The sequence below is a fragment of the Pongo abelii genome, chromosome 6, assembly GCF_028885655.2.
Source record: "Pongo abelii isolate AG06213 chromosome 6, NHGRI_mPonAbe1-v2.0_pri, whole genome shotgun sequence".
In the NCBI taxonomy this organism is placed as follows: domain Eukaryota; kingdom Metazoa; phylum Chordata; class Mammalia; order Primates; family Hominidae; genus Pongo; species Pongo abelii.
The window spans coordinates 93,106,763-93,131,336 of record NC_071991.2 but is presented as its reverse complement, the minus strand read 5'-3'; the positions used below and the strand labels follow the sequence as shown (position 1 = coordinate 93,131,336).

General features: G+C 33.2%; 1 protein-coding gene across 3 annotated transcripts in view; it reads right to left on the bottom strand.

Annotated features, from left to right (window-relative positions):
- The window catches only part of SEMA3E (semaphorin 3E), a 290,196-nt gene that overhangs the window by 7,901 nt on the left and 257,721 nt on the right, over positions 1-24,574 (bottom strand). For 2 of the 3 annotated variants that reach the window (XM_024249880.3, XM_054559579.2), the window contains exons 13-16: positions 22,417-22,458; positions 20,629-20,795; positions 15,412-15,479; positions 13,714-13,853 (exon numbers count right to left, since the gene is read on the bottom strand). In XM_024249880.3, coding sequence (XP_024105648.2) covers positions 13,714-13,853; positions 15,412-15,479; positions 20,629-20,795; positions 22,417-22,458 — 417 coding nt within the window. Of the gene's footprint in view, positions 1-10,153; positions 10,444-13,713; positions 13,854-15,411; positions 15,480-20,628; positions 20,796-22,416; positions 22,459-24,574 lie in introns of those variants that run through there. The other variant, XM_054559580.2, reaches the window with a different exon arrangement.

Here is a 24,574-nt window from a genome sequence, read left to right as displayed (position 1 = left end):
AAAAACAAAACACACAGTAAATAAACATTTTAATGATGCATCAATTTGTTTATAATTTATCTTTAAATTAATTTTGGTCCAATATTTTAATAAAAGCTACAAGCATAAGGAATGTATGTGTTCTTTTATTCTTGTGAATATTTAATGAACATTTTAATATAAATCGTGCTAGCAGTCCAGGAAGATGTTTCACTTTTAAGGGCAGGTGGTGGGGGCAACCTGTACATTACTAGAATCCACCCCTCCTTTTCCTAATTCTTTATGCTGCCATTCCCCTGTATCACCACCCTGCTTTCCACTCACAGCTCTTATTCTGAACATACTCTTTTTCCCTTAAATAAACTCCTTTCTACTGTCTACCAATCCATTTGTTTTTTCATTTCCTTCCAGGCTTAACTAAACTTTCCCTTCCTTTATAAATACTTCTTTTATAGCCCCTAAAGGTATTTTGCTTCTTTTTGTAACACAATACCATTTACATTTGTAGCACAAAAGCTGTTATTTATATTTCTTTTCAAATTATTTTTCCATGCAAGTTTCATCTCTTCAAACATATAAGTTTTTAAAGGGCAAAGACCTATTTCTTTATTCTTCTGAATTATCCCATAATGAGTAAAGAATTCAGAAGATAGTGTAAAATGAGAACATACTAATTCATTTAGAGAGCACAAACATGTATAGCAATGGGGTATACCCATACAGATATATCCAAAAGATATTAACAACTTCCAGGTAAATCCAATAATAATTTGAATAAGAAGGAGCAAACATGGTTTCAGGAGCACTTAGTAACTGATGAAAGAGGGCTACATCACAGATATGTCTTAGGACATTGCCTTTAGCTGAAAAAAAAATATGCATACAAACATCCTTATTGAATATGATCTTTTGTTTTCTCTATTACATCTCCTGAGTGAATAATACATGAGAAAATATGAAAGTGATCTAGCCTAGTTTCCAGCATATAGCAAGCAGTTTATGAAAGTAATTTAAAAGAAAGCAAAAAGCAAAACTAAAAATACAAATTCTTGACCACTAGAATTAGGGTTGTTTGTTTGTTGCTTGTTTTTTCAAGTTTGGTTTTTAAAAAAGCAGGGTTTAAAAAAAAAATCAGAAACCCAAGTCTGAGAAATACTGTATTATGTACATATAAAGTCCAGATTGGTCAAGATTCAAGATATGGAATCATGACAATTACCACAGAAATTGTCCTACATTGTTTATTTCCATGTTAGAGATAGTACCTCTCAGAATTTTGATCTACACTCTTGGTTATGACAAATACACGTTACAAAGACAGGAATATAAGCTGTTTTTATGCTCAGTCTGGAGGGCCACACATTATGTAGGTTAAATTACCTAGAAAGTTAAAGGTATCTTACGTGGACTATAAATACCCAAAAATATAAAATGACTTATAAATTTGTATCTGAAGTTCTTCCACAATTTAGTCTTTCCATGTCAGTTTACTTGGGTACCTCCAACATCAAATCTTGATTACAGAATTGTTTTCATCCATCTGTGTTTTTCTCTACGTCTGCAGACCAGATTTTCTCCGTCAAGAAGATAGTGCATAATACATCATTTCTATCAAATATTCTTATAGGCCATCTATATAAATACAAAATTTTTGCTGAAAACGGTTTTATTATTCTTAGCTATAAAGATTGATTCAGTATGTTTTATAATTTCTAGTAAAAAAAACAAAAAGCAATTGAACAAAGAACTCTGCACATCTGATAGCTGGTCAGGGAGAAGCAGTTATTTCCATGTCTACCAACCATATGGTTCCATACTTTCACAGGAAAAGGATAGACATAGGCCTTGAATTGGTTTAGTTGAGAATACATTTAATAATAAAATTGGTTTTAGTTAAGAAATAGAGGAAACAATTTATATATTTGTTTATTTATCTGGCCTGCGTTTGACCAATTTTATACATACACACGCATATATATGTATACATATTTATTTTACTTACAGAAAATATACCTAATATGACAGAGCATAAAAATACAAATTTATTTTATTAAAAACACTTTCCAGTATAAACCTGATATATGATACTGATGGTTACCTAGTAGACAGGATGAATTGTTTAAAAGCTCATTCAGGGAAACCTATCTCACTACGTGGAGAAGAACAAATGTGGAAAAACAACCCTTATTTTAATACAAGATTATGCAGGAAAGAAAGTCATTATAAATAACTCAAAACCATAACATGTAAAACATGTTATATTCAAAAACATACACGATATCAAAGGAGAAATTTAGGGCATTTATATTCAAGAATGAATTAATGTCTAGAAGAGGCAAAAGAGTTTTTCAAGTCAACAAAAAGAGAAATAAAAAAGAAAAAATGGAAAAAGCATATAAATGGGCACTTCAGAGAAGGAGAAACCCAAATGTTTAGTAAGAATGCAAGTTAACATTCAACCTCACTAGTAAAGTTAGAAATTCAAATTTAGGCCGGGCGCGGTGTTTCACACCTGTAATCCCAGCATTTTGGGAGGCTGAGGCGGGCAGATCACCTGAGGTTGGGAGTTTGAGACCAGCATGACCAACATGGAGAAACCCCGTCTCTACTAAAAATATAAAATTAGCCCGGCATGGTGGCACATGGGTGTAAACCCAGCTACTCGGGAGGCTGAGGCAAGAGATTCGCTTGAACCCAGGAGGCAGAGGTTGCCATGAGCTGAGATCGTGTCATTGCACTCCAGCCTGGGTTACAAGAGCAAAACTGCGTCTCAATAAAAAAAAAAAAAAAGAAAGAAAGAAATTCAAATTTAAACAAGACATTACCCTATAGCCAGAAGAAAGACAAAACTTAGAAAACAAGATAATACCAAATATTGGTGAGCATGTGGGGAAACAGGAACCCACATGAACTGCTTCGGGAGTCCGGATGGCGCAGATATCCTGAGAGCAAGCTGACAATAATTACAGAAATGAAGGATGTTGACAAATAATAATGCAGAAACTTCCACTCAGATATATAAGGGGTTATTTGCAGAGATGATTGTCAGAGCTGTGATAGCAGGAGTTAATTACACTCTGGATGTCCAATTTAGGGGAATTAAGAATGAATTAAGAGCAATATATGCATGCTATGGTATGTTAAGTAACAGTCAAGCAATGAAATAGAGACACAAACAGCAACAGGGATAAACTGTAAAAACATAGTGCTGAGTTCACAAAGTAAGAAGGAGAATATAATCTATAACATAATACATTTACTTTTACAGTTCATGCATACTCAATATATTATATACCTGTTCAATTTGCAAACATAGTATTGGACTTATTCCAATCATTCAATAGATGCATATGGAGAAACAAGGATGAAAGTAGAAAAAGGAGGTCCAGGAAAAACAAACAAGAGAAATTTGTATAAACCAGTCATCACAATGTACCATAAACTAAGTCGTATGATTAACTAAATTATGCATCTGAAGTGAAAAAAAACAAGAGCCAAAAACAAGCAAGCAAAAAATAAAAACCAAAAACAAAAACTGCTGTTGTTTGTAATGATTAATGTGGTTTGACAACCAATAAACTAAGTTTGTAAAGAGAGGTTTGTGATTAATGGTTTATTCAAATTTTCCATAGATAAGAATCTCAGACCGAAGAGAAATTAAGTTTAAAAAGAATGAAGGTAAAGACAATGTTTGAAAACAAAATTGCACAATATAAGGAACTGTACAACAACTATAATTGAAGCAGAAATTCAATACTAAATTTCCTAGTAACCAAAGGAAAGAAGAAAGTATGATAAATCCTAAGATTTAAAATGTCTCTAAAATATATTTTTAAAATTACTCCTTATGATAAGTACATCTTTCCTGGCACTGAGACTTGAGAAAAATCTCTCTGCATGTCCTTATAAAAAGAGATGGAGGTTTCCAACAACAGCACCATAATAAATACATTTCCTTTAGGCAACATCTCAGTGTAGGGTGAAGAGATAATGCCTGAGAATAGTTCAATATTATAGCTATTCTGTGGAGTTAAAACAATGTAGTCCAGATATACAGTTCTATACTGGGATATCTTCATGCACATGCATATTTTTATGATCTGGAAGACCACATAAATTATAATTTATACTAGAATAAAAGGAACTTGCAAGTGAAGGGAATTGGTATTTTGGAGTATCTACTGTACATGTGTGCATTGGGCTTTCTGCATTACCATGTTATCCGGTTTAATCAGATGCAGAAAGCTAGAATGGTGTCAGTGGCATGAGACTTAGATCCATAACTGATACCATAGATCTAAGAGAAAATGTTTTAATTTTGAAATATACTCAATATTCTCCTGGAAAATTAACAGAACAGAGTTCAGTTAGAAACTCTAGATTCATTCCTCTTCTTATGACCACAAGTTGTTTTATATTCTCCATTTATACAATAGGAACTCTGTCTCTGCCATTGTAAAAGGAAGAAACATGAAATTAATGGGCTAGCCTCCTAATTATTATGCAACTAAAAAATGAGATAAATGATATTATAAAAATATGTTTGTCAAAGCTAGAAAAGTAAATTCTGAATATTTACCTGTTGTAAAGAGTTGTTAGTTTAGAAAGATGGGCACATTTTTTAAACAGACTGAAAAAGAATGCCAAAACTACTAAACAGATGGTTCAAATGAGGCAAGAGTTCATGCACTTTACATTATAAAAACAAGAAAAACAAAGAAATAATATTAATGTGGAACAAAAACGGATGCTTTCAGTGTTGTGCATAAAGATAAAAATGTAAACTTATGGCTGGCTTTGATCCATTGGAGTTACTACCATAGGATAGCATTGGTAAAAGTAAGGAAAATATGAGTCATCTAACAAACAAAATGGTAAAATAAAAAGGAGATTTTACTTCATAATTCTCCTAGCTTCGATGACATAACCCAATATTAAAAGTTGTAATTTGTGCACTGCATTTTTCATTGTTTCATTTTTGTAGAAGCTGTCTCCATAACTCATTGAATTATCAATAAAATTATGTTTTATTTTAGACTATAGAAATGTAGCACAGAGGCAATGAACTCTAAGTTATGTGGAATGAGCTGCTCATTGATAAGCTAACCATGGTTATTAGATTACTCAACAGCGTTTAATTGACTTTGGTGAATTTATTCTACCTTGTAGGTGGTCTGAAGGCAGAGTTGAAAAACGCCAATTTTGGTATTGAGTAAAACAAAACATTTATAGCAAAGCACAATTAAAGTTTAAGAGTTTTTCCATCAATATACATTCTTTTTTGCATTTACTACAATAAACATGCATATTTGTGCATTATGTAAGCAGTCTATATAATGCATACAATTAACTATTTTAAAGTCATACACTTTATTTTTAAGACACAGAAACACATATTTTCTCTTAAATAGAGAATCCATGATAAAAAGATCAATAATGATCATGGAAAAAATAATTCTTTCATGCTTACCAAAGAGATCTACAAATTATAATGCTGGTCTTACGGGCCAGCAGTTTTCTTGTTTGCCTTACACCACCCCGAAATAGGCATAGATTATATTTTATGTGTCTTGAGATTGCCCCCAAATTCCCCTACAGGAGATTTGTGTAAATTGATTTAACTCACTCCTAGAACTCAATCTCATTTATTGTGTCTTTGGGATATACTTCGATTTTGTCAGCAAATGACTAAACTCCAAAAGAATGTATTCCAAGAAATTATTCACATCGCTTGATTTTATTGAAAATCCATTGCAATGAAATTTTAGTTTTAGTTTCAGAACAAAGTGAGAGCTAACTTTTACACAAAAAGACTTTTTCCCCAAAAATTAGAGGCATTTTTCACAATAATATTCATTTTATAGGGCTTTACTTGTGTATGCATTTTCATTTCAGCCTTTAAATCAGGGATCAAAAACTTTTTTCTGTAAAGAGCTATATAGTGAATAATTTTGGCTTTGCAAGTCCTGTGGTCTCTGTTGTAACTACTCGACTTTGCAATTGTAGCCTAAAAACAGCCACAGACATTAGCTAAACAAATGGGTGTGGCAGTTTTCAAATACAATTTTATTTACGATAGGCAGAGGGCCAGATTTGGTCCTCAAGTCTTTGGTTTTTCAATTTCTGCTTTAAATAATTGTCAGGTTCAGGGGAACCTACTTTTTAAAAAAATATGGATTAAAAATAACATACTCCAAATACACACAATCACTAATAAACATTTACATTTAAATAAATAATGCATATTTAAATTTTCCTTCATTTACTCAGTTTTAAAATGTAGTGCTTATCCATTTTATAAAAAGAGAAATGCATACAGAAATACTTCAACTATATGACCTTAACTATATGTCTTAACAAGAATGAATTTCTTCACTTAGGGATGTCATTCAGTATTAACATTTTTGCAATTATTATGAAGGTTCATAAATTCAAGTATGTGGAATTGCAGAAATTGAGTCTTCATAAACCAGGGTATAGTGGTGATCTGGCTATAATTTTAACAGTTTTGTCCTCTGCTATTACAGAAAAAAATGATTTATACACCCTTCATAGAAGGAAGATTTAGGCTTGTATTTCAGATTAAAACTATATGTGGAAATATATATAGCCACTGAATTTAAATAAAGATAGAAGACCTTTGGAACTGCTAAACTTAACTTCTGTTGATGAAATTACATTATCCACATAAATGAACCATTTTATTTTCTCCTAATTCAGAGAATGAAGAGTCTCTGTTTTCCTTCTAAGAATTTACCCCTTAAATTTTGCCTGTGATTATATTCTCTCCCACATGTTCTTTATTTTGCTTCATCAACTAGTTGCACATTTCTTCTTTATAGCTACTTCCTTTCAACCTATAAACATGACCAAGTCACATTTTTACTAAAAAGAAAACAAAACAAAATTTATTTCTACTCTTGTCTACCTTTGTGGATCTCTCTCTTTGTCATTCAAATATTTTGGTAGAGTACACTAAACTAGCAGTTTCTGGTTCAAAACAGCACCATTCATCATTTAACCTGTTATTAGACGAATCCTGCCTTAACATCCCACTTAACATATTATCCCTGGAAACTTGTTCCTCGTTTTATGCATTGTTCAAAGAATATTGTTTAATATGTCTTATCCAATTCCTTTTTTCCTGGTTTTATTACACCACACCCTCCTAACTTCACTGTTTCTACTTATTTAAGCCTTACAGCTCTAGAGGTACTAACTAGTTTGTATTTTGTGCCATTTACTTAACTTTAGTAAATTAGCACAACCTTTATGAAAAACAATGTAGATTTCTCAAAGAACTAAAAATAGGATTACCATTCAATCTAGCAACCCCACTACTAGGAATGTACCCAAAGGGAAAGAACTCATTATACCAAAATGATACCTCCATTCATATGTTTATCACAGCATTATTCACAGCAGTAAAGATATGGAATCAACCTGAATGTCTGTCAATGGATGATTGGATAAAGAAAATGTGGCATATATGTGCTATGGAATACTACTCAGCCATTAAAAATGAATGAAATAATGTCTTTCATAGCAACATGGATGGAACTGGAGGACATTATCGTAAGTGAAATAACTCAAACAGAAAGTCAAATACTGCACTCTCACTTATAAATGGAAGCTAAACAGTGAGTACAGTTGGACATATAGAGTGGAATACTAGATGCTGGAGGCTCCAAAATGTGGGAGGGTGAGAGGTAGATGAGGATTGAAAAATTACCTATTGGGTATAATGCTCACTATTTGGGTGATGGGTATACTAAAAGGCCAGACTCACCACTATGCAATGTAATAAATATGCACCTGTAACCCCCAAATTTGTAAAAGTAATTTAAAAACTACTAGCTACCTCAGAGAAATTTTGTTAGTTCTAAATAAGTTACTACATATAAAGCACTTAGAATAGCATGGCATATAGTAAGCACTAAATGAAAGCTAACTATAATTACAACTTATTTTCTACTTTTACTTTCTCTTTTTTAGTTTGTCTTCTAACTTTTCCTTAAATATGTGTTTTCCCCTTGCTTTTGGAGTTAGTTCACTTTGCTTTTTATTTCATCACTCTCTAAGGTAAGCTATACTAGAGGAGGCATCACTGCATTTTCTCTAAGGGCCCCAAATTAAAACCAGACTGTCTGGGCTCAAATGCAAACTGGCTTCACAAGCTGTGTAATCCTACCCAAGTAACTCAGTCTCTCTGTGCTTCAATTTTTTAAATCTGTAAAGTAGAAACAATAAAAATATCTCCCTCATGGGACTGTTGCAAGGATTAAAAATATTAATCATGCTTGGTACACAGTAAGTCATATTTAAGTACTGATTGGTGTTATATTGTTCTTACTTTTATTAATTCCCCTGAAATTGATTACTACATTTTTGCTGATGCCTCTCCAACATCTCTTGCCATGCCAAATCTTCCATTGGGTTTTATATTCCTTAACACAGATACACAGCAGGACAGCTCCACCTGAATGATTTATAAGAGCTTCCAATTCAACACAGCCAAAAGTTAACTCAACAACTTTCTCCCAAACGTGCTTTTTCTCCTGTATTATTGGAATCATGTTACTGTGCCATTAGCCACACAGACACTCAAACAATAAACATGTGAATATTTTGTGATTGCTTCTCTTTTATCTCAAATATGAAATCCACTTAATATTATCTCATAAAGATTGAAACCTGTCTTCTCCCTTTCTACTAATACTGTTTAGTTCATGTGGCACAAAATCTTTTCAATGACTATTGAAATATCATCCTAAACGTTCTTGACATTCTATTTATCTCCTAAGTCTGTGTGCCAGTTTCTAGAATAATTTGTGTACACAGTCAAGCTAAGTTGTTCACATTGGCTAAGAGACAAACTGAAATGGATTCCTTGATCTGTCTACTCATTTTTGCATCCTCATTTCCAAACATGATTTACATGTACCATGTTGTTTTTCATCTTCATAACATAAGCTAACATTGTTCTCTCTACTAATTACCCTCTACTCATCCTTTAAGATGTGGCTCAAATGTCATCTCTGCCATGAATCGTTTCCCAGTTGGTTATTATGCCACCTCCCTACCCAATCTCTTGGTTGAGACAATTTTCTTTTTCCTTGGTTTCAACAGAATCTTTAAGGAACACATATAATTATCTGTTTGCACTCTTGTCTTTATTACAAGACTGTAAACTTCACAAGAGCTAAGATCATGATTTATTCATTGCCTATTAAAGTAGGCTCTGAGTAGATATTTATTGAGTTCAAAACACCAATTGCAGACAGTTAAACAGAGAGAAGAGAACAGAAGGTCCAAAATAGTACTCCATCTGAGATGTTAAACAGCCTTCACATTTCTTAATAGTGAAAAATATAGCAAAGCACATTGCTACAATGTGTATGAGGCAATCACTTGCAAATCATCTGGTCTTGAAGGCATGAACACATTAGGAGTTGTCTTTAAGCATGAAGATTTATACTTAATACTGTGTGTTCCTATCACCTCAATGACTACCTACTTTCACCTTTATCCCCACCCCAACATACTATAATCTTAATACAATAACCAAAGTGATCTTTTTAAATACAAATGTTAATGATGTCACAGCTCTGCCGAAAATACACAATGGTTTCCTTTTTAATTCAAAACACCAAAACCCTATGAAATGGCTATAGGTCCATGCATGAGCTTTTCCTTGACCTCACCTCTCTGATGCATAGTCTATTAGTGTCCCTAATGCTCACTAACCTCCAGCCACACTGCTCTTCACTCAGCTGTTCTTTGAGTATATCACATATGCTCCTAGCTCAAGAGTCTTAGCATCTGCTGTTCCCATTGTCCAGAAAGTTTTTATCTCATACTGTTACATGATCTATGCCCTCACTTTTTTCAGATTTTTTTTCCAAATGTCACTTTTATGGTGACCTTCTTAGTGAGGCCTTCTATGGCCACCCTTTTAAAATTCCAACCTGCCCCTATAATTTAATCTCCTTTGCATTTTTTTCTTTATCATTATCTGACATATTTAATATCATTCTTAGTCATTATTGTTATTATTTTCTTTCCACGTTCTTCAGAATATAAGTTCTATAAAGCAGGACATAGTAAGTGCTTAATAAATAAATTCAAACAAATGAATAAAACATTTCTTTCAGTGAAAAAACACCCAGTAAAATGAGATGGAATACTCTGTATTTTATATTTACATAGGCTCAAATGGTGGCTCACATTTTCTTTGATACAGAAGTCATCTTTTACCACCAATAGGCATATAGTAGAAGCTTGAAAAGGCAATTTGAGAATGGAAATACATTGATGTCCATATTGTGTATGTTGTGTTACAATGGTTCATGGCATCAGTGCTTAGAGTGGGGATGGTTCAAATTATGGGCAGGTTCTCTGACATCTGACAATGAGGAGTAGTGCCTTTGTCATCAAGGCTGCAGCAGCATGCTCCACTCAACTCTGACAAAGAAAAATCTATATAAGGATCAATCTGACATCAGGAGCATTTTTTAGAAATTGAATCCCAGAACTTCTGCTATAAGCAGTTTTCCATTTGTTTTATGTCCCAAAGCATCTGAAGCTGTATTTAGAATTTTGATTTCAGAAGATTTTGTGTTTTAGTAGAAATTACATAGACACCTGGATTTGAACCTACTTTACTAGCTGTAAGTAACCATGGGAGTTATTAAATATCCTATGCCTCAGTTACCTCATCTATAAACCGATTCTTTATAATAAAATGGTAGATTCCATAAAATGCACATAGAACAGTCCTTGGTACTGTAACAATGAATGTGAAACAGCACAGCTTTTGAGTCAGGAATACCTGAGTTCAAACATCAGGTCTGCCCCTAACCTTGTGTATGAGCTATAACTGCCTGAGTTTTAGTTTCTGCATGTGTAAGATGAAGAAAATTATGTCTAACATGCAGTTGTGAGATCTAGGAATAACCTGGTACCTACTCAGTTCCTGTTTGCAGTAGGTACATATAGGTACATATAAATAATAGCCTCAGTTATCAATTCTGTTTATTAAGTCTCTTTTCCCTCAGGATATCATAATAATTGATGCTATATATAGTATCTTATAGATTTAATTTACATTTATAATTCATAGTAACTTATTATTACTTAATTATAATTAATAAGGTCTACAAGTCAAGGGAAAATGCTCCCTATGAAGTATCTAGAAAAGTTGGCTTTCAATAAATACTTATAGAATTAATAAAATATATAGAGATTTTATTCCATTTGCTTTGTTTAAGAAAGCAGGAGTCTATAAAACGCATATTTGAGAGAACCACTAAAATCCAGAGTTTAGAAAGTAGATAATTGAGTTTCTAAGTGCTTTCTAACAATTCAGGTATGTTTCTAAAGATTAATTCAGTTTCTAAAGGTTAATTTGGGCAAAAACTGTATCCACATGAATATGTTGCTTCTGGATAACTCCAGAGGGCTGAGTTTGAATCTGAACAGGCAGACATTACAGAATCAAAAATTTCAGTTAAATAAAAGGAAGATGTGTATACTCTGTGGTCTGATAATTTAATGACTTCTCCTTGTAGCATCAGAGATGAACCTTGATGAGCATCGTCAGGGGTACTCAATAAAGCATTTATGCAGGAGGTAAGAATTAACTAGGTGAAAATAAATATCCTTTAAAATGGTCTAGATTTGATAAGAAAGTGATTTCTTATCAAAATAAAGATTTGATAAGAAAGTAATTATGTTTCACAAAAAAGAGACATATAAATGGCAATAGTGCAAAAATTGTTATTAAATAAAATTAAGAACTCACATGCAAAGTTATTCTGCTTTGTGTATACATCATGTATATTCAGCCTTTAATAATGTCAGAATTTTGTGTTTTGTCCTGTTTTATATTGTGAATAAATCAATCCATATATAGCTAGGCCCATAAAAGCCAAGTATTAATATTAGCTGATTATGGCATAACTTTTGATGCAAAGAGTAAATTCAAAGTCCAAATATCAGCAAATATATTAGTTGGGGAAATTTGAATGTAGTTGAAAATAGGTACTAAAAATTATAGGAATGGAGAAGTAGATTATATGAACAATATGAGAAAGAACCTTATAATTGAACATTGATGGATTCAGCACGTCAAATGATTTGGTAAAGATTTCCAAATGAGGCAGATTATGGTGAGTTCCAAATTAGAAACAGAACATACAGAGTGAGGAAAACCACTGATAAAAGAATTACTTCACTGTCTTCTGAAGCCATTCAGCTTGGAGGAACTATGGAAGATTACCAGGTTCTTTTCTGCCAAGGGAATTAGGTGGAATTTAAAAAGCCATTTCACCTCAGATTTGTGAAGTGGAAAATACTTTAATACTAAATCAACAATTTAACTCAGTGCAATATGCTGTACATTTTTGGACATGTGTTTATTCTTATGACATCATGAAGAGAATTTTCCTTTCCTGATTGCATTTCTATATTATTTCTAATAGACTTTGTTAAGTTGAGGTGACACTTTCTTTCTAAAACCTATCCAGAGAACCAAGGATTTACAAATTTAATTATCTCCCAGAATGTACTGTATGATTTTGATCTAAAAACATGTTAGGTTTTAAATTTCACGATAGGCTAGGAAAAAAGGAATAAAAAGTTCAAAGTGTTCCGCATTTGGAATCAGTAATTTTGTGTTCCAATGACAAATGTTTAGTCTCCAGTGCCAAAACGAGGTGAAGCCTTCCATTGATTCACTCTCTATCCAAAATGCACCTATTACCTCTTCTCTGTAATAGAGGCAGGTCTCTAGAACTTATTTTCAGGATTCAACTTGCAACCTTTTCTTTACCAAGGATCATTTTTTCAATATTCATCATTCAATGTTCAATATTCTTTCTCCCTCTAAAATATCCATTTTTTTTTCTACTTGCTATCTTTGTAATTCCACTTTTGTGAAACTGAGTTCGAAGCCTACATCACCATGATCTGCTTTACCTAACTGCTTTATGCCCTGGACCTCTTTATGCCTTGGACTCTTTCTACAGACAGCCCTTGACTCACATTCTTTTATCCAGTAACTGCCTCCTATTCTACACATGTGCTTTAAAGCTGCCTATCCTTCCATGTCTACAAGCATCCAAGTCATTCCTCTCCCATCATTTAGATGATGACAGAAATACAAGCTCCACCACTACAACTGCTAAAAAGGATGAAAGACTGGGGGTCTTTCCTTTGTTCCCAGCGGTTAAGAACCCTTGTGTCAATATCTCATACATGATTGAAAAATTTTCTTATACAATGAGCTTAATGTTGTAGCTGTGTTGTTATTTTAATTCTATTATTATTCATATGTCTACGACATATGTGTTAATGATAATTAAGTTTTGCTATTTCTCTACGACATTGCCTTGGGGGTCACGATTTAAGACTATCATTTTGACAACATGACCATAAAATCATGAGTTATAAGTACCTCTTTAAAAAATTCTTATTTCCAAGATCCAAATTAATGATTTCTATGTATGTGTATAGCATATATATTTATATAGTATATGTACATAAAATCTATATATATATATGTAAATTCTTGTGTGTATATAAATCACACATAACAAATAAAACTGACTTTTTAAATAAGGCATGCATAGTACAACAGCTAGCTTCATTTTTCAGCATCCAAATAAATCATGTATTTACTGATCACACACTATATGCAAAACACTATGTTTTGAATGTGCAGCTATGAATTACCTCCTCTTTTCTTGTCTCACGTCCTTTCTGTACAAACCAGATAACTTTTGCTTGTAAAGATCGTGGGGTACATTCCAGCAAAGTACTGTTGTTCTCTATGCCATAAGCCAGATGTTCTTCAGTCTTATCCAAAGCATCCCCTACAACAGGAACATGAATGCCATCTTTGAGACTTAGATTTTATAGGTAAATAAATTTTTCAAACATTATTTAGATCCCTGCAGTAACATGATTAACTCATTACTTATTGCTTATTTCTGTAAAAGGTAATTTAAAGGAATTATTTAGAAATAGTGGCATACCAAAATTTAGGCATGAAACAAGCAAGCAGGCTATGGGGTGGGACAGAAGTAGGTAACTGAGAGTCTGGTTCCAAAGGATAGGACAGGATAGTCAAGACAGTAAGAAGCATCAGTGCTAAACTCATGGAAAGTCTATTGCAACCTCTATTGAGGGAAGAGAAAGGGAACTCCAAAGCACAGAACAAAATTCGTGGTTACAAACAAAAGCAGAAACCAGAAACGCAGGCAAAATGCCACTACATAAACACAAATGTGGATTATATCTTGACAAGGGATTGCATTTATCTGGGTGTTGGGCTGCTGCAGTGAGAAGAGAATATGAGACTGAAACAGGGACTTTGTGAAATTAAGCTTGATTATAATCTGTGTCTTGGACCAGAAAGGCTCTTACTGGACTTGAACTCAAATTTGCATACAGGCAAGTACACTTAGCCACAGTAGGGAATAAAAGCAAGCAGGATTATTCTTTCTTTATTTTAAACTAAGACAAATTCAATAACTGGACCCCTGGATTTATTTTTCCTATGCCTGAATCCTACTCACCTTCAGAACTGACCCCTAAACTTCCCTAAGATGAAGGTCCTACTTTTCTCTTGCCAGTATTCCCAGAGGCTTGAGTCCTCCACTGAATCCTGAGTCAGCCTGGCGTCCAACAAAGTGATGCTGGAGCACAGTCTCTGGCTCTGTGTATAGCCACCGCTGGTTTCTCATTTATGGTGTCCCTTCTTATTATTACTTCCTAGTGAGCTTAGTGACATTAAATACAGCCTATTCAACAATCACTACCATAATAGAAAGAGTCAGGAGTTAACAGAGAAGTTCTTTCTTATATTCCTTACTTTTGCCTAAAGATGAGATTTCCTGCATTCTTTACCCATCAGATACCACCACCCTATCACCTTTATTGAACCACCAACCCCAGCCCTAAGCTTGGTCAACTTAGATAAAAGAGTAAAAGCTTTTTCACTTTATCTATCCCAAAGCTTAGGAGATGACTTGATAGAAGTAATACCTGTTGATAAAATCACCAGAAGCTACGTAACATGGTGAAGATAGTCCCCAGTATGAGATAAAGAGGTAAGTCATAAGAGTCACTGTGGCATCAACCACCTGAAGTGTGCAGCATTCTTGCTCTTGTTCTAGGGTTTCTTTGTTTTAATAATTAGTTTAATAATAAAGCTTGGTGGTAGTACATAAAACTTATTTTCCTAATCAGGTAAAAATTAGATGTCAAATTTTCAAAATTTTAACTACATGTCAGAGAAAAAGAATACTTATTATATTGTTCTAGTATACATGAATCACGAAGGAAAAAAGGACTCTTTTTAAGAAGTTTGCAGTTTATGTTCAATGTATTCTCTGAGTAACCCAGAACAACTGATTTTCTATGGATTACCAACAAACTGTTGTCCAAAGCACTGCTGAGCTGCATTTCCATGTCGAACATCTTGTCTCCGGAAACGCCTGAAAGAAAGTAAATGCATTTAGATGTTCATATTTTCAATTTTCCAGACTTTAAAATGCAGCCAATTGCATTAAATATACAAGTAGTATTCTGCTACTGAAAAAAATGATCATTCATATGAAATAAGAATAAAATCCAGGTTTCATAGTTTTTCATATTTCCATTATATATTCTTCAGTAGTTAAGATCTATGTTACCCTGTTCTTTATTTACATAATGTTGAATTCTGGAAATTCAAACAATGGAATATATTTCTCTTTACTTTTTGTTAAAAATTTAGTTCAATAAGAAATCTTCTAGTTTGAGAATGTCTTGAATGGTAAAGTATTTGAGCAGAGAAAGACAATGGGATTTGAAGTAAAGTATTTATTGAGTACAAAACAGTTATTTTGAGTATAAAACTCCCATATATAATAAAGTGCAAATGAAAAAGGTGTTAAAATCCAAATAGTTTGTTCTATGGCCATTATAATCAATTAGTACAAATAGAATTTCTAAAAATAGGACATAAACTAATAATATACTGTAGTCAGCTTACTTTTATTCAGATATAACATTGAGGAAGTGCACGCCTCTATTCAATGTGATAGTGTGTTCTTCATGTTTAGCAGGATTTTGTGCATCTAGTGGGACTCAATAAATATTAGTATTTCCCCCTCAATCTGCCTATATAATTAGAGTCATTTCTAGTGTTGTTTTAATTTCATAGATTGTTTAGATATATAACTGAAAAAAATACAATATTCTGTATCTGTGGAGAAATTCCAGAATATATATGTTTATATATATATATATAACATTATATATATATAATTTCAGAATATATGTAATATACATATATTTTGAATATATATAAAACATTATATGTGTGTGTGATTCAAGAATATATATATATAATATAATGTTTTGAATATAAGTAAAAACATTAGCCGGGCATAGTGGCTCATGCCTGTAATCCTAGCACTTTGGGAGGCCAAGACGGGTGGATCACGAGGTCAGGATTTCGAGACCAGACTGACCAACATGGTGAAACCCCATCTCTACTAAAAATACAAAAATTAGTCGGGCGTGGTGGTGTGCAACTGTAGTCCCAGCTCCTCAGGAGACTGAGACAGGAGAATCGCCTGAAACTGGGAGGTGAAGGTTGCAGTGAGCCAAGTTTGCACCACTGCACTCCAGCATGGCAACGAAGTGAGACTCCATCTCAAAAAAACAAAACAAACAAACAGAAAATATACATATATCTTTAAATATATAACATTATGTATAAAATGATTTCATATGTAAGCATTTTTTTCTGAGGAATTAAACAATGAGAATTATCATTAGTATTAATAGCACTGAAATTCTAAAATCCAGAACCCTGGCATACTTAATTTAGCTTAGAGATTAAAATAGAAGTATTACATAAAGGTGGAAAATACCACTTGCTTCTCTAATTCAGGGCATTTCTTCAAGACTGAGGGAAAAACAGAAGGCAAAGCAGAAGTTTTACCCTAGAGGGTGATAGCATAGCTCCCAAAGTGACAATGAGATGCTTTAACCATATGCAATGATGAAATTTGGAAGAGTGAACCAGATTCAATTCCCAATACCACCACTAATGTTCTGTATGATCTTATGCATATTTCCTCCATTTCCTGGCTTTTTGTGTCCTCTCTTGTAAAATAGAGGTGGTAAAATGACACCTAAAATCTATTTCAGTCTCTTTTTTTTTCATTCTAGGATGTCCTTACTGTCTCTAAATAGCAATAATAGAATGCTATTTCAAGAGATCAAGTGCTTTCTCACACAGGAGTTCAGATCTTATTTAACAAATTAATAGATATTGAAAACTAGGGCAGATCAACATCTCCAATCAATTTTTGGGATTATGACCTGTGTACAAAAGTATGTTTTAGTTTTAGTTTGTTTTTTTAATGTAGAGATTGCTGATTAGAAAACCTTACCTAAAAACCTGAGATTTTACAAAGGTAATATTAGATCTGCCACATGTATCATTCTACTGAACTAGATTGAAAATAGAGCTTATGAAAAAATAACAAGCAAAAGTAGAAAGTTGTATGATTCTATATTGTTTTATACTAGTATGTAGAACTATTATACAACTAATAGCAGATCTAGATGAGAATTAAAATGCTGTTGTTAATCCCTCACTTTTTTGAGTGTTGCTTCTATATTGAGAACCTAAAGCCTGATTAGCAATAATGAATAATGGATAGGAATAAAATCAATAAAATGAGAAACGGCTTCCACTTTGCCAAGATGGTGTTGTATAAAGATTATTATACAAGTGATATGAGGATAAGGAAGCTACAATCAAATAATTCTAGATAAGCAATGTCAAGAACTGAGTGCAAAAATATCGCTGAAAGTTATTGGAAACATACATTTAAAAAGAAAGATATCACACTCTCTAGCAAGGTTTCAGTTTGTTTTATACTATCCCAGTATAGTTGTCCTTTATTTCAGTATACATATATACATACACACATATATGTATATATTACATATACACATACACACATATATGTATATATTACAGGTATACATACATACACATGTATATATTACATACATACACATATACACGTGTATATATCACATGTATACACATATACACGTGTATATATCACATGTATACACATATACACCTGTATATTACATATATACACACGTGTATGTATTACATATATACATATATGCACATATATATTACATATATGCACACGTGTGTATATGGCATATATGCACACGTGTGTGTATTGCATATATGCACACGTGTGTGTATTGCATATATGCACACATATGTGTGTGTATTGCATATACACACATATGTGTGTGTTGCATATATACATATCTACACACATACATGTATATTACATATTTACATTATATATGTATGGAGAAGTTTCAGAAAGGTGAACAAAGTTGCTTTCATTCTCAAAGTTGCGTATTATTCTTATATCTCCAGTCTCTTAGACATTTTTAAAGAGAACACTGGAAATAGACAAAATACAAGAGCAAGGGGAAGAATAAGATTCTAGCATTATAAACCATAGTGTATTTTGGAAGATCATTTTAAACAAGTGGTTTGGATTGTGAATTAATGTTTTTCCCCTGTTGACTCATTTTCACTCTTTGAGCAGAAAAGTATTTATTTTAATGACCTGTTTTTAATTTCTGCTTCTATTCAGGTCTGAAGCAAAAATGATCTGCTATAAAAGCAAACTATTTTACCTTCATGTGTTGGAACTTATCCAAAAAGTTCTCCTCCAGGGGTGAGTGATGGTTCAAAAGAATTTGACACCACTGAAAGATCTCCATTACATGTCGCTGAACTGAACTAATTCATTTACGAGCATGGCTTCTGATTCCAGCATTTCATGCCTTCCTGTCTACTATTTTTCTCATTCACTTGACTTTTTCTAAGTAACTCTTTTTGTCCACCACATCTACTGTATTAACAAGCTTAGGGCGGTACACTGTTAAAAGATGCACCATATAAAAAAATTAACTATGGAAACTGCTCAATTAAAATTCATTATCACTACTGCATGCCTAACACAAAACCCTGTCATTCATAAGCATTTGGTGCAAGGCTTGTAAACATTTTTATTGTTGCTAATGACAATAAAATAATTAATGCTGTTATTTGTGGTTAAATTCACATTCTACTCTCATATTCTTCTATTTCACTCCTGACCCATGGTACGGCATGCTTGTTTTTAAGCATTCTGTTTCTTTGTGCAGACAATTAATTCCCTTTGACTGGAATCTTCTTATATCTCTACCTTCAAGATTAAGCTCAAAAGTCAGATTATTTTGAGAATTAAATAAAGTATTATATGCATTGCTCTTAATCCAGTAGCTCATTCATAGTAAGTACTCAATAGCAAGCTACTACTATCATTATCTACAATTCCATTCTTCACTTTAGGTTCCAATTTCCTTTAGACAAGAGGTTATGCTTGTTTCTTCATGTCCCTTGCACATAGTACACTAATTGGCTTAAGAGGTGAATACACTAATAATTAATATTTTCAAATAATTACATGACTATATCTACAAGAATTGTTTTCAAACATCAACAAGCACTTCTGCAAAATCAATTAATTTGCTCAATTCTTTAATACAGTTGGTAAATTTAGTTCAGAAATGTCCTCTCAAAGCATAATTTTACTATCCGCTTATTTTATCATTTTTTAAAAATACTCACTGGAGTGTTAATTTATCTCAAGTAAAATTAACGAAAGTTTTGAATTAGTGAAGTTTTAATGAGATCCTGCTATATATTTGAACCTGTAATACAAGAACTACACTAAATTGGGTTAAATTATATTCTGAAAAATGTTTACAGAAAAGTAACCCAAAGTTAAATAATAAAAATAATTGAAATTAATACAAACTGTTTTTCAGTAGGAAAATTGTCTATACTTCTATTGTTTGCTTTATTTTGTCTTTGGTCATTTTATTGCGAGAAAGAAACTGCTTATTCTCTAAGAAATAAAAATACTTTTTTCCTGAGGTATTTCCACAAAGAATGCAAAACTTCACATGGCTTGAGTGAAGAGATATCCTTATTCTTCAAAATACTTAACTGCACCTCAAGATCTCTGCTTAAAGAATCCTGGGATTTACCTTCTGTAGGAAATTGCAATGACCTCACAGACTGTAGGCACTGGAGTTTGGAGGTCTTTAAGTACCTTTCATTTGTGTTGAATTAAATCACACATTTCATTAATTATACAGGTCATGCATTTGCCTAGGAGTTAAAATATTCACTTTCAAAATGAAATAAATGAAGACCAGCTGGTAGAGAGGACATGGGGCAAATGCAAGATGTATTTTAGAATTTCTTTATTTATTTTCCTTTTAAGTCTTTGAATCTCTCATGTGTGGTGGCTTGCCATTTCCACATTTTAAGTTTATCTGAACTCATTTCATGTCTTGCAGAAAAAGTTTCAAAAGAGGGAAAAACTGACTCAAACCTGGGTGAAAAAATAAAAGGTCAACAGCATGTTCAGCTCCAGTCTCTGTACACAATAATTAATACAGGTATTTTCTGGAAAACTTCAAGTTAAAAAAAAAAAAAGCATTAGGGTTTTCCTAAGCAAGGGAAATAGTTAATCAGGTATCACATCTCACCTTTTTGCATGTGTGCCTGTTGGGTAATACCGGGAGCAGGATATGCCATCCCAGGCACAGTAAGGGTCTCGAGCCAGGCAGCAGTCAGCACAAGCACTTCCATACATGTCACAGTGATGGAATCTGACTTGAGCCACAGCAGAAGCAGATCCAATATACAGCTGTTGCTGCAGAAATCAGAAAGAGGTCACTAGCAGAAATGGACAAAACTTTCACTGAGTTATTACACCTAGTTTTCACATTTACACACAATCACCTCAGAAAAAATTCACTTAAATTTAATTCACTTAAATTAGCAGTTTCAGGAGTTTGAGACCAGCCTGCACAACATGGCAAAACCCCATCTCTACTAAAAATACAAAAAATTAGCCAGGCATGGTGTCGGGTGCCTGTAATCTCAGCTACTCTGGAGGTTAAGGCAGGAGAATTGCTTGAACCTAGGATGCGGAGGTGGAACCTGGGCGACAAGAGAGAAACTCCGTCTCAAAAAAAAAATAAGTAAATAAAAAATAAATAAATAAATAAATAAAATTATAGCTGTTGTTCAATATAGATAATAGAATATTTATACTTTCATTTCTCTAATATTTGAGAAACATTCATAGACATACATGTAGGAGTACCAAAATTGCTACACTGAACTTGACAAGAACTCAAGAAGCTCTGTTCATTATCTTGCATTATCCAACACTGTGGATCTTCCTTTGAAGATCTATAGAAACAGCCGGGTTTATGCCTGTAGTGGCTTATGTCTGTAATCCCAGCACTTTGGGAGGCTAACGCAGGTAAATTGCTTGAGCCCAGGAGTTTGAGACCAGCCTGGGCAACATGGCGAAACCCTGTCTCTACAAAAAATACAAAAATTAGCTGGGAGTATGTGCCTGTGGTCTCAGCTACTCAGGAGGCTGACATGGAAGGATGACCCGAGCCTGGGGAGGTTGAGTTTGCAGTGAGCTGTAATTGCACCACTGAACTCCAGCCTGGGTGACACAGTGAGACTTTATCTCAGAAACAGAAAACAAATCTATAAAAACAATTAATAAGAGATTTGGAAAGCAAATAGTCTTTTAAATATTGACATAACATTTAGAAGAGTGATGTGCATATCTATCTATCTAACTACAGAACAAGTAGCTGAACATTTAATATCATATCTTTCCTTTTGCCTGAACATGAAGGATTATTTATAAATAAATTTGGAGCAATATATGCAACAACTGTTTCTAAAGAAGTTTACACCAAACTGATTTCAGTGAAGTGGAAAGGAGGTGTGTTTCCTTGCACACTATTGGATTATCATTGTTCTTGCACACTATTGGATTATCACTGTTACCATTGTTTTTGAAAAACATTAGTGAAAAATAACCATGGAATAAAGTGTTATCATGATTGTAGAAGTAAAACTACTCTCATCTTCTTTTCTATAGAGATAGAAAATGAAAACATGTATCATATAAATCATGATAAACTTTTGTCAGAATCAATCAATGGACATAAAGTTTCAGTCAAACAAGATTAATAAGGTTTAGAGGTCTGCAGTATAACACTGTACCTATAGCCATTTAACATGTATTGTACATTTAATATTTTGTTAACAGGGTAGATCACATGTTAAAAGTTCTTACTACAATAAAAAAGTAATAAAAGAAAAATAAAACTGTAATAAGTTCATATTAAAGCACATGTACTAATGTTCTCATATCCTTTGACCTTAGCTTACATATAGAACACACACACCTACACACACCTACACACACACACACACACACACACACACACAGAACTTACCCGCTTTGAAGAAATCTCCATAGAAATAATAGGAACCGGATCCTGAAATTTTAAAAAAGGTTTCATTTTTAAGAAAATAGTATAAAAACATTTACCTTAATATGGCTGTAAACTCCTGAAATTACATTACTTATATAAGTGGTTCTGTGTTAAGTACTGTATAGCTTTCATTTTAGTAAATCACTATGCAAATGCAATTAAAATACAGCTTTAAAAACTTTTTTCTAACGGGGTGGGCAGATATGCAGATGAGAAGAGCAGCAGGAAATCTAACCAGCCTACTGTTTGTCTCTGGAATATTATTTTTGAATTTGCATTTGAATATTACTTGTGCTTTGGAAACTCAAGTATCTTTAAATAAAATAATAAAGTCAGAATGTTCTTTCTATTAAAATAATTGAATCATTAAAATGAAACTATTTTGTCTTTCAATAGGTGTTATTGCTAATAAACCAGGTGATTTTAATCATTTGAACCCAAACCTAAACAAAATATTTTTCTGTTGGAGTGATCATGGTGAATCACAATCAACCCAGGATTCTTTGAACGAGATGAATAACCTGATTTTCTTAGAACTGCACCAGAGGAAGGACAATTTGTACCATAGCTTTGGGAACCAATATGTTGTTTTTGGATTGTTAAGGCTAGTGCATCCCTAAGGAGCACAATAAACTCAGATCAGCTGTGCAAGTGGAAAACCACAAGACAGGTGAAATCCACTCTGGGGATGATTATCCTTTGAAAAGCTGTTTGTTAAAAGGGAACATTTGATCCTCTATGTCAGTGTTATTTTTATTTTTTATTTTTACTTTAAACTACCGAATCTTTATGCTTTCATACATTCATTCAGGCAACAATGTTTCTTAAGAGTTTTCATGCATAAAACACTGTGGTGAGTGAATATTAAACATATTTCAGTTTATAACATGAAATGAAATCTTATGTAGAGTCCCAGAGTGCAAAATAAACAAAAGCATAGCTGCTCTGGTTGATATAGAATGGTGGTTAGCTTTGGGTGTGGCTCTAGGGAGCCTGTGTTCTAGTACAGCAAAGGAAAAAATGTACTGCTTCTCATTTATAAAGTCTTTTCACATCTACCCATCATAAACATATAGAGCCAATCTTTGTTATTCACAGACTCTGTATTTGCAAATTAGCCTACTTGCTAAAATTAGTTGCAACCCCAATATCAAGACATTCTGTGTTTTTAACTCATGGGCACACGCATGCTCAGAGCGGCAAAAAATTTGAGTCACAGGACATGCACATTCCCAGCTGAGATGAAACAAGGTGTCACTCTGCCTTCTTGTTTCAGCTTTCACAGTGTAAATAAATACCTTTTTCATGGACTATGTAGTGCCAAGGTTTTCACATGTCTGTGCTTTTTGTTGATGTTTTGTTTTTAAAATGGCCCCCGAGCATAGCGCTGAAGTGCTGTTTAATGTTCCTAAACTCAAAAAAGCTGTGCTGTGCCTTAACGTTGGAAACACTTTCCTTAGATAAGCTTCATTCAGGCATGGATTATAGTGCTGTCGGCTGTGAGTTCAATGTTAGTCCACCAGCAATATATATTAAATAAGGTGTCTTTAAACACAAACACACATAAAAGAAGGTTACGTATTGATCTGTTGATAATTATGTTATAAATAGAAATTTGCTGGAACATAACCTTGTATTTCCCATGGGAGTAGTGGTCAGTATTCACTAGTTCAGTGTTACAACGACTTTAAAGACCAAAACTGCTGCAAATGATACGATTTGATATGTGCATGTGTGTGTGTAAGTGCATATGCGTGTTTATATATATATGCACACATATATGTGTATACACACATACACATGTATACACACATGCACCTATGTATGTAAGTGTATCTGCATATGTGTTTGCTCATGTCTTTTTATTATCATTTTCTATTGTTTTTTTTAGTAAATTCTTTGTATAATTAATGCACTTAATAAAAAGCAGGATGCTTATGTTGCCACAATGTTCACGATATGAAAATGTATTTTTTTTTGTCAGTATTGATAGGACTTTTCTACAAGATGTGACTGTAATACTGGCTCTGAAAATTATATGTAGTATGAATGTTGTTTCTTTATAGTCACAGTTTATTCACTGAAATTCTTTCCATGCTAGGTAAATATTGATCTCTCA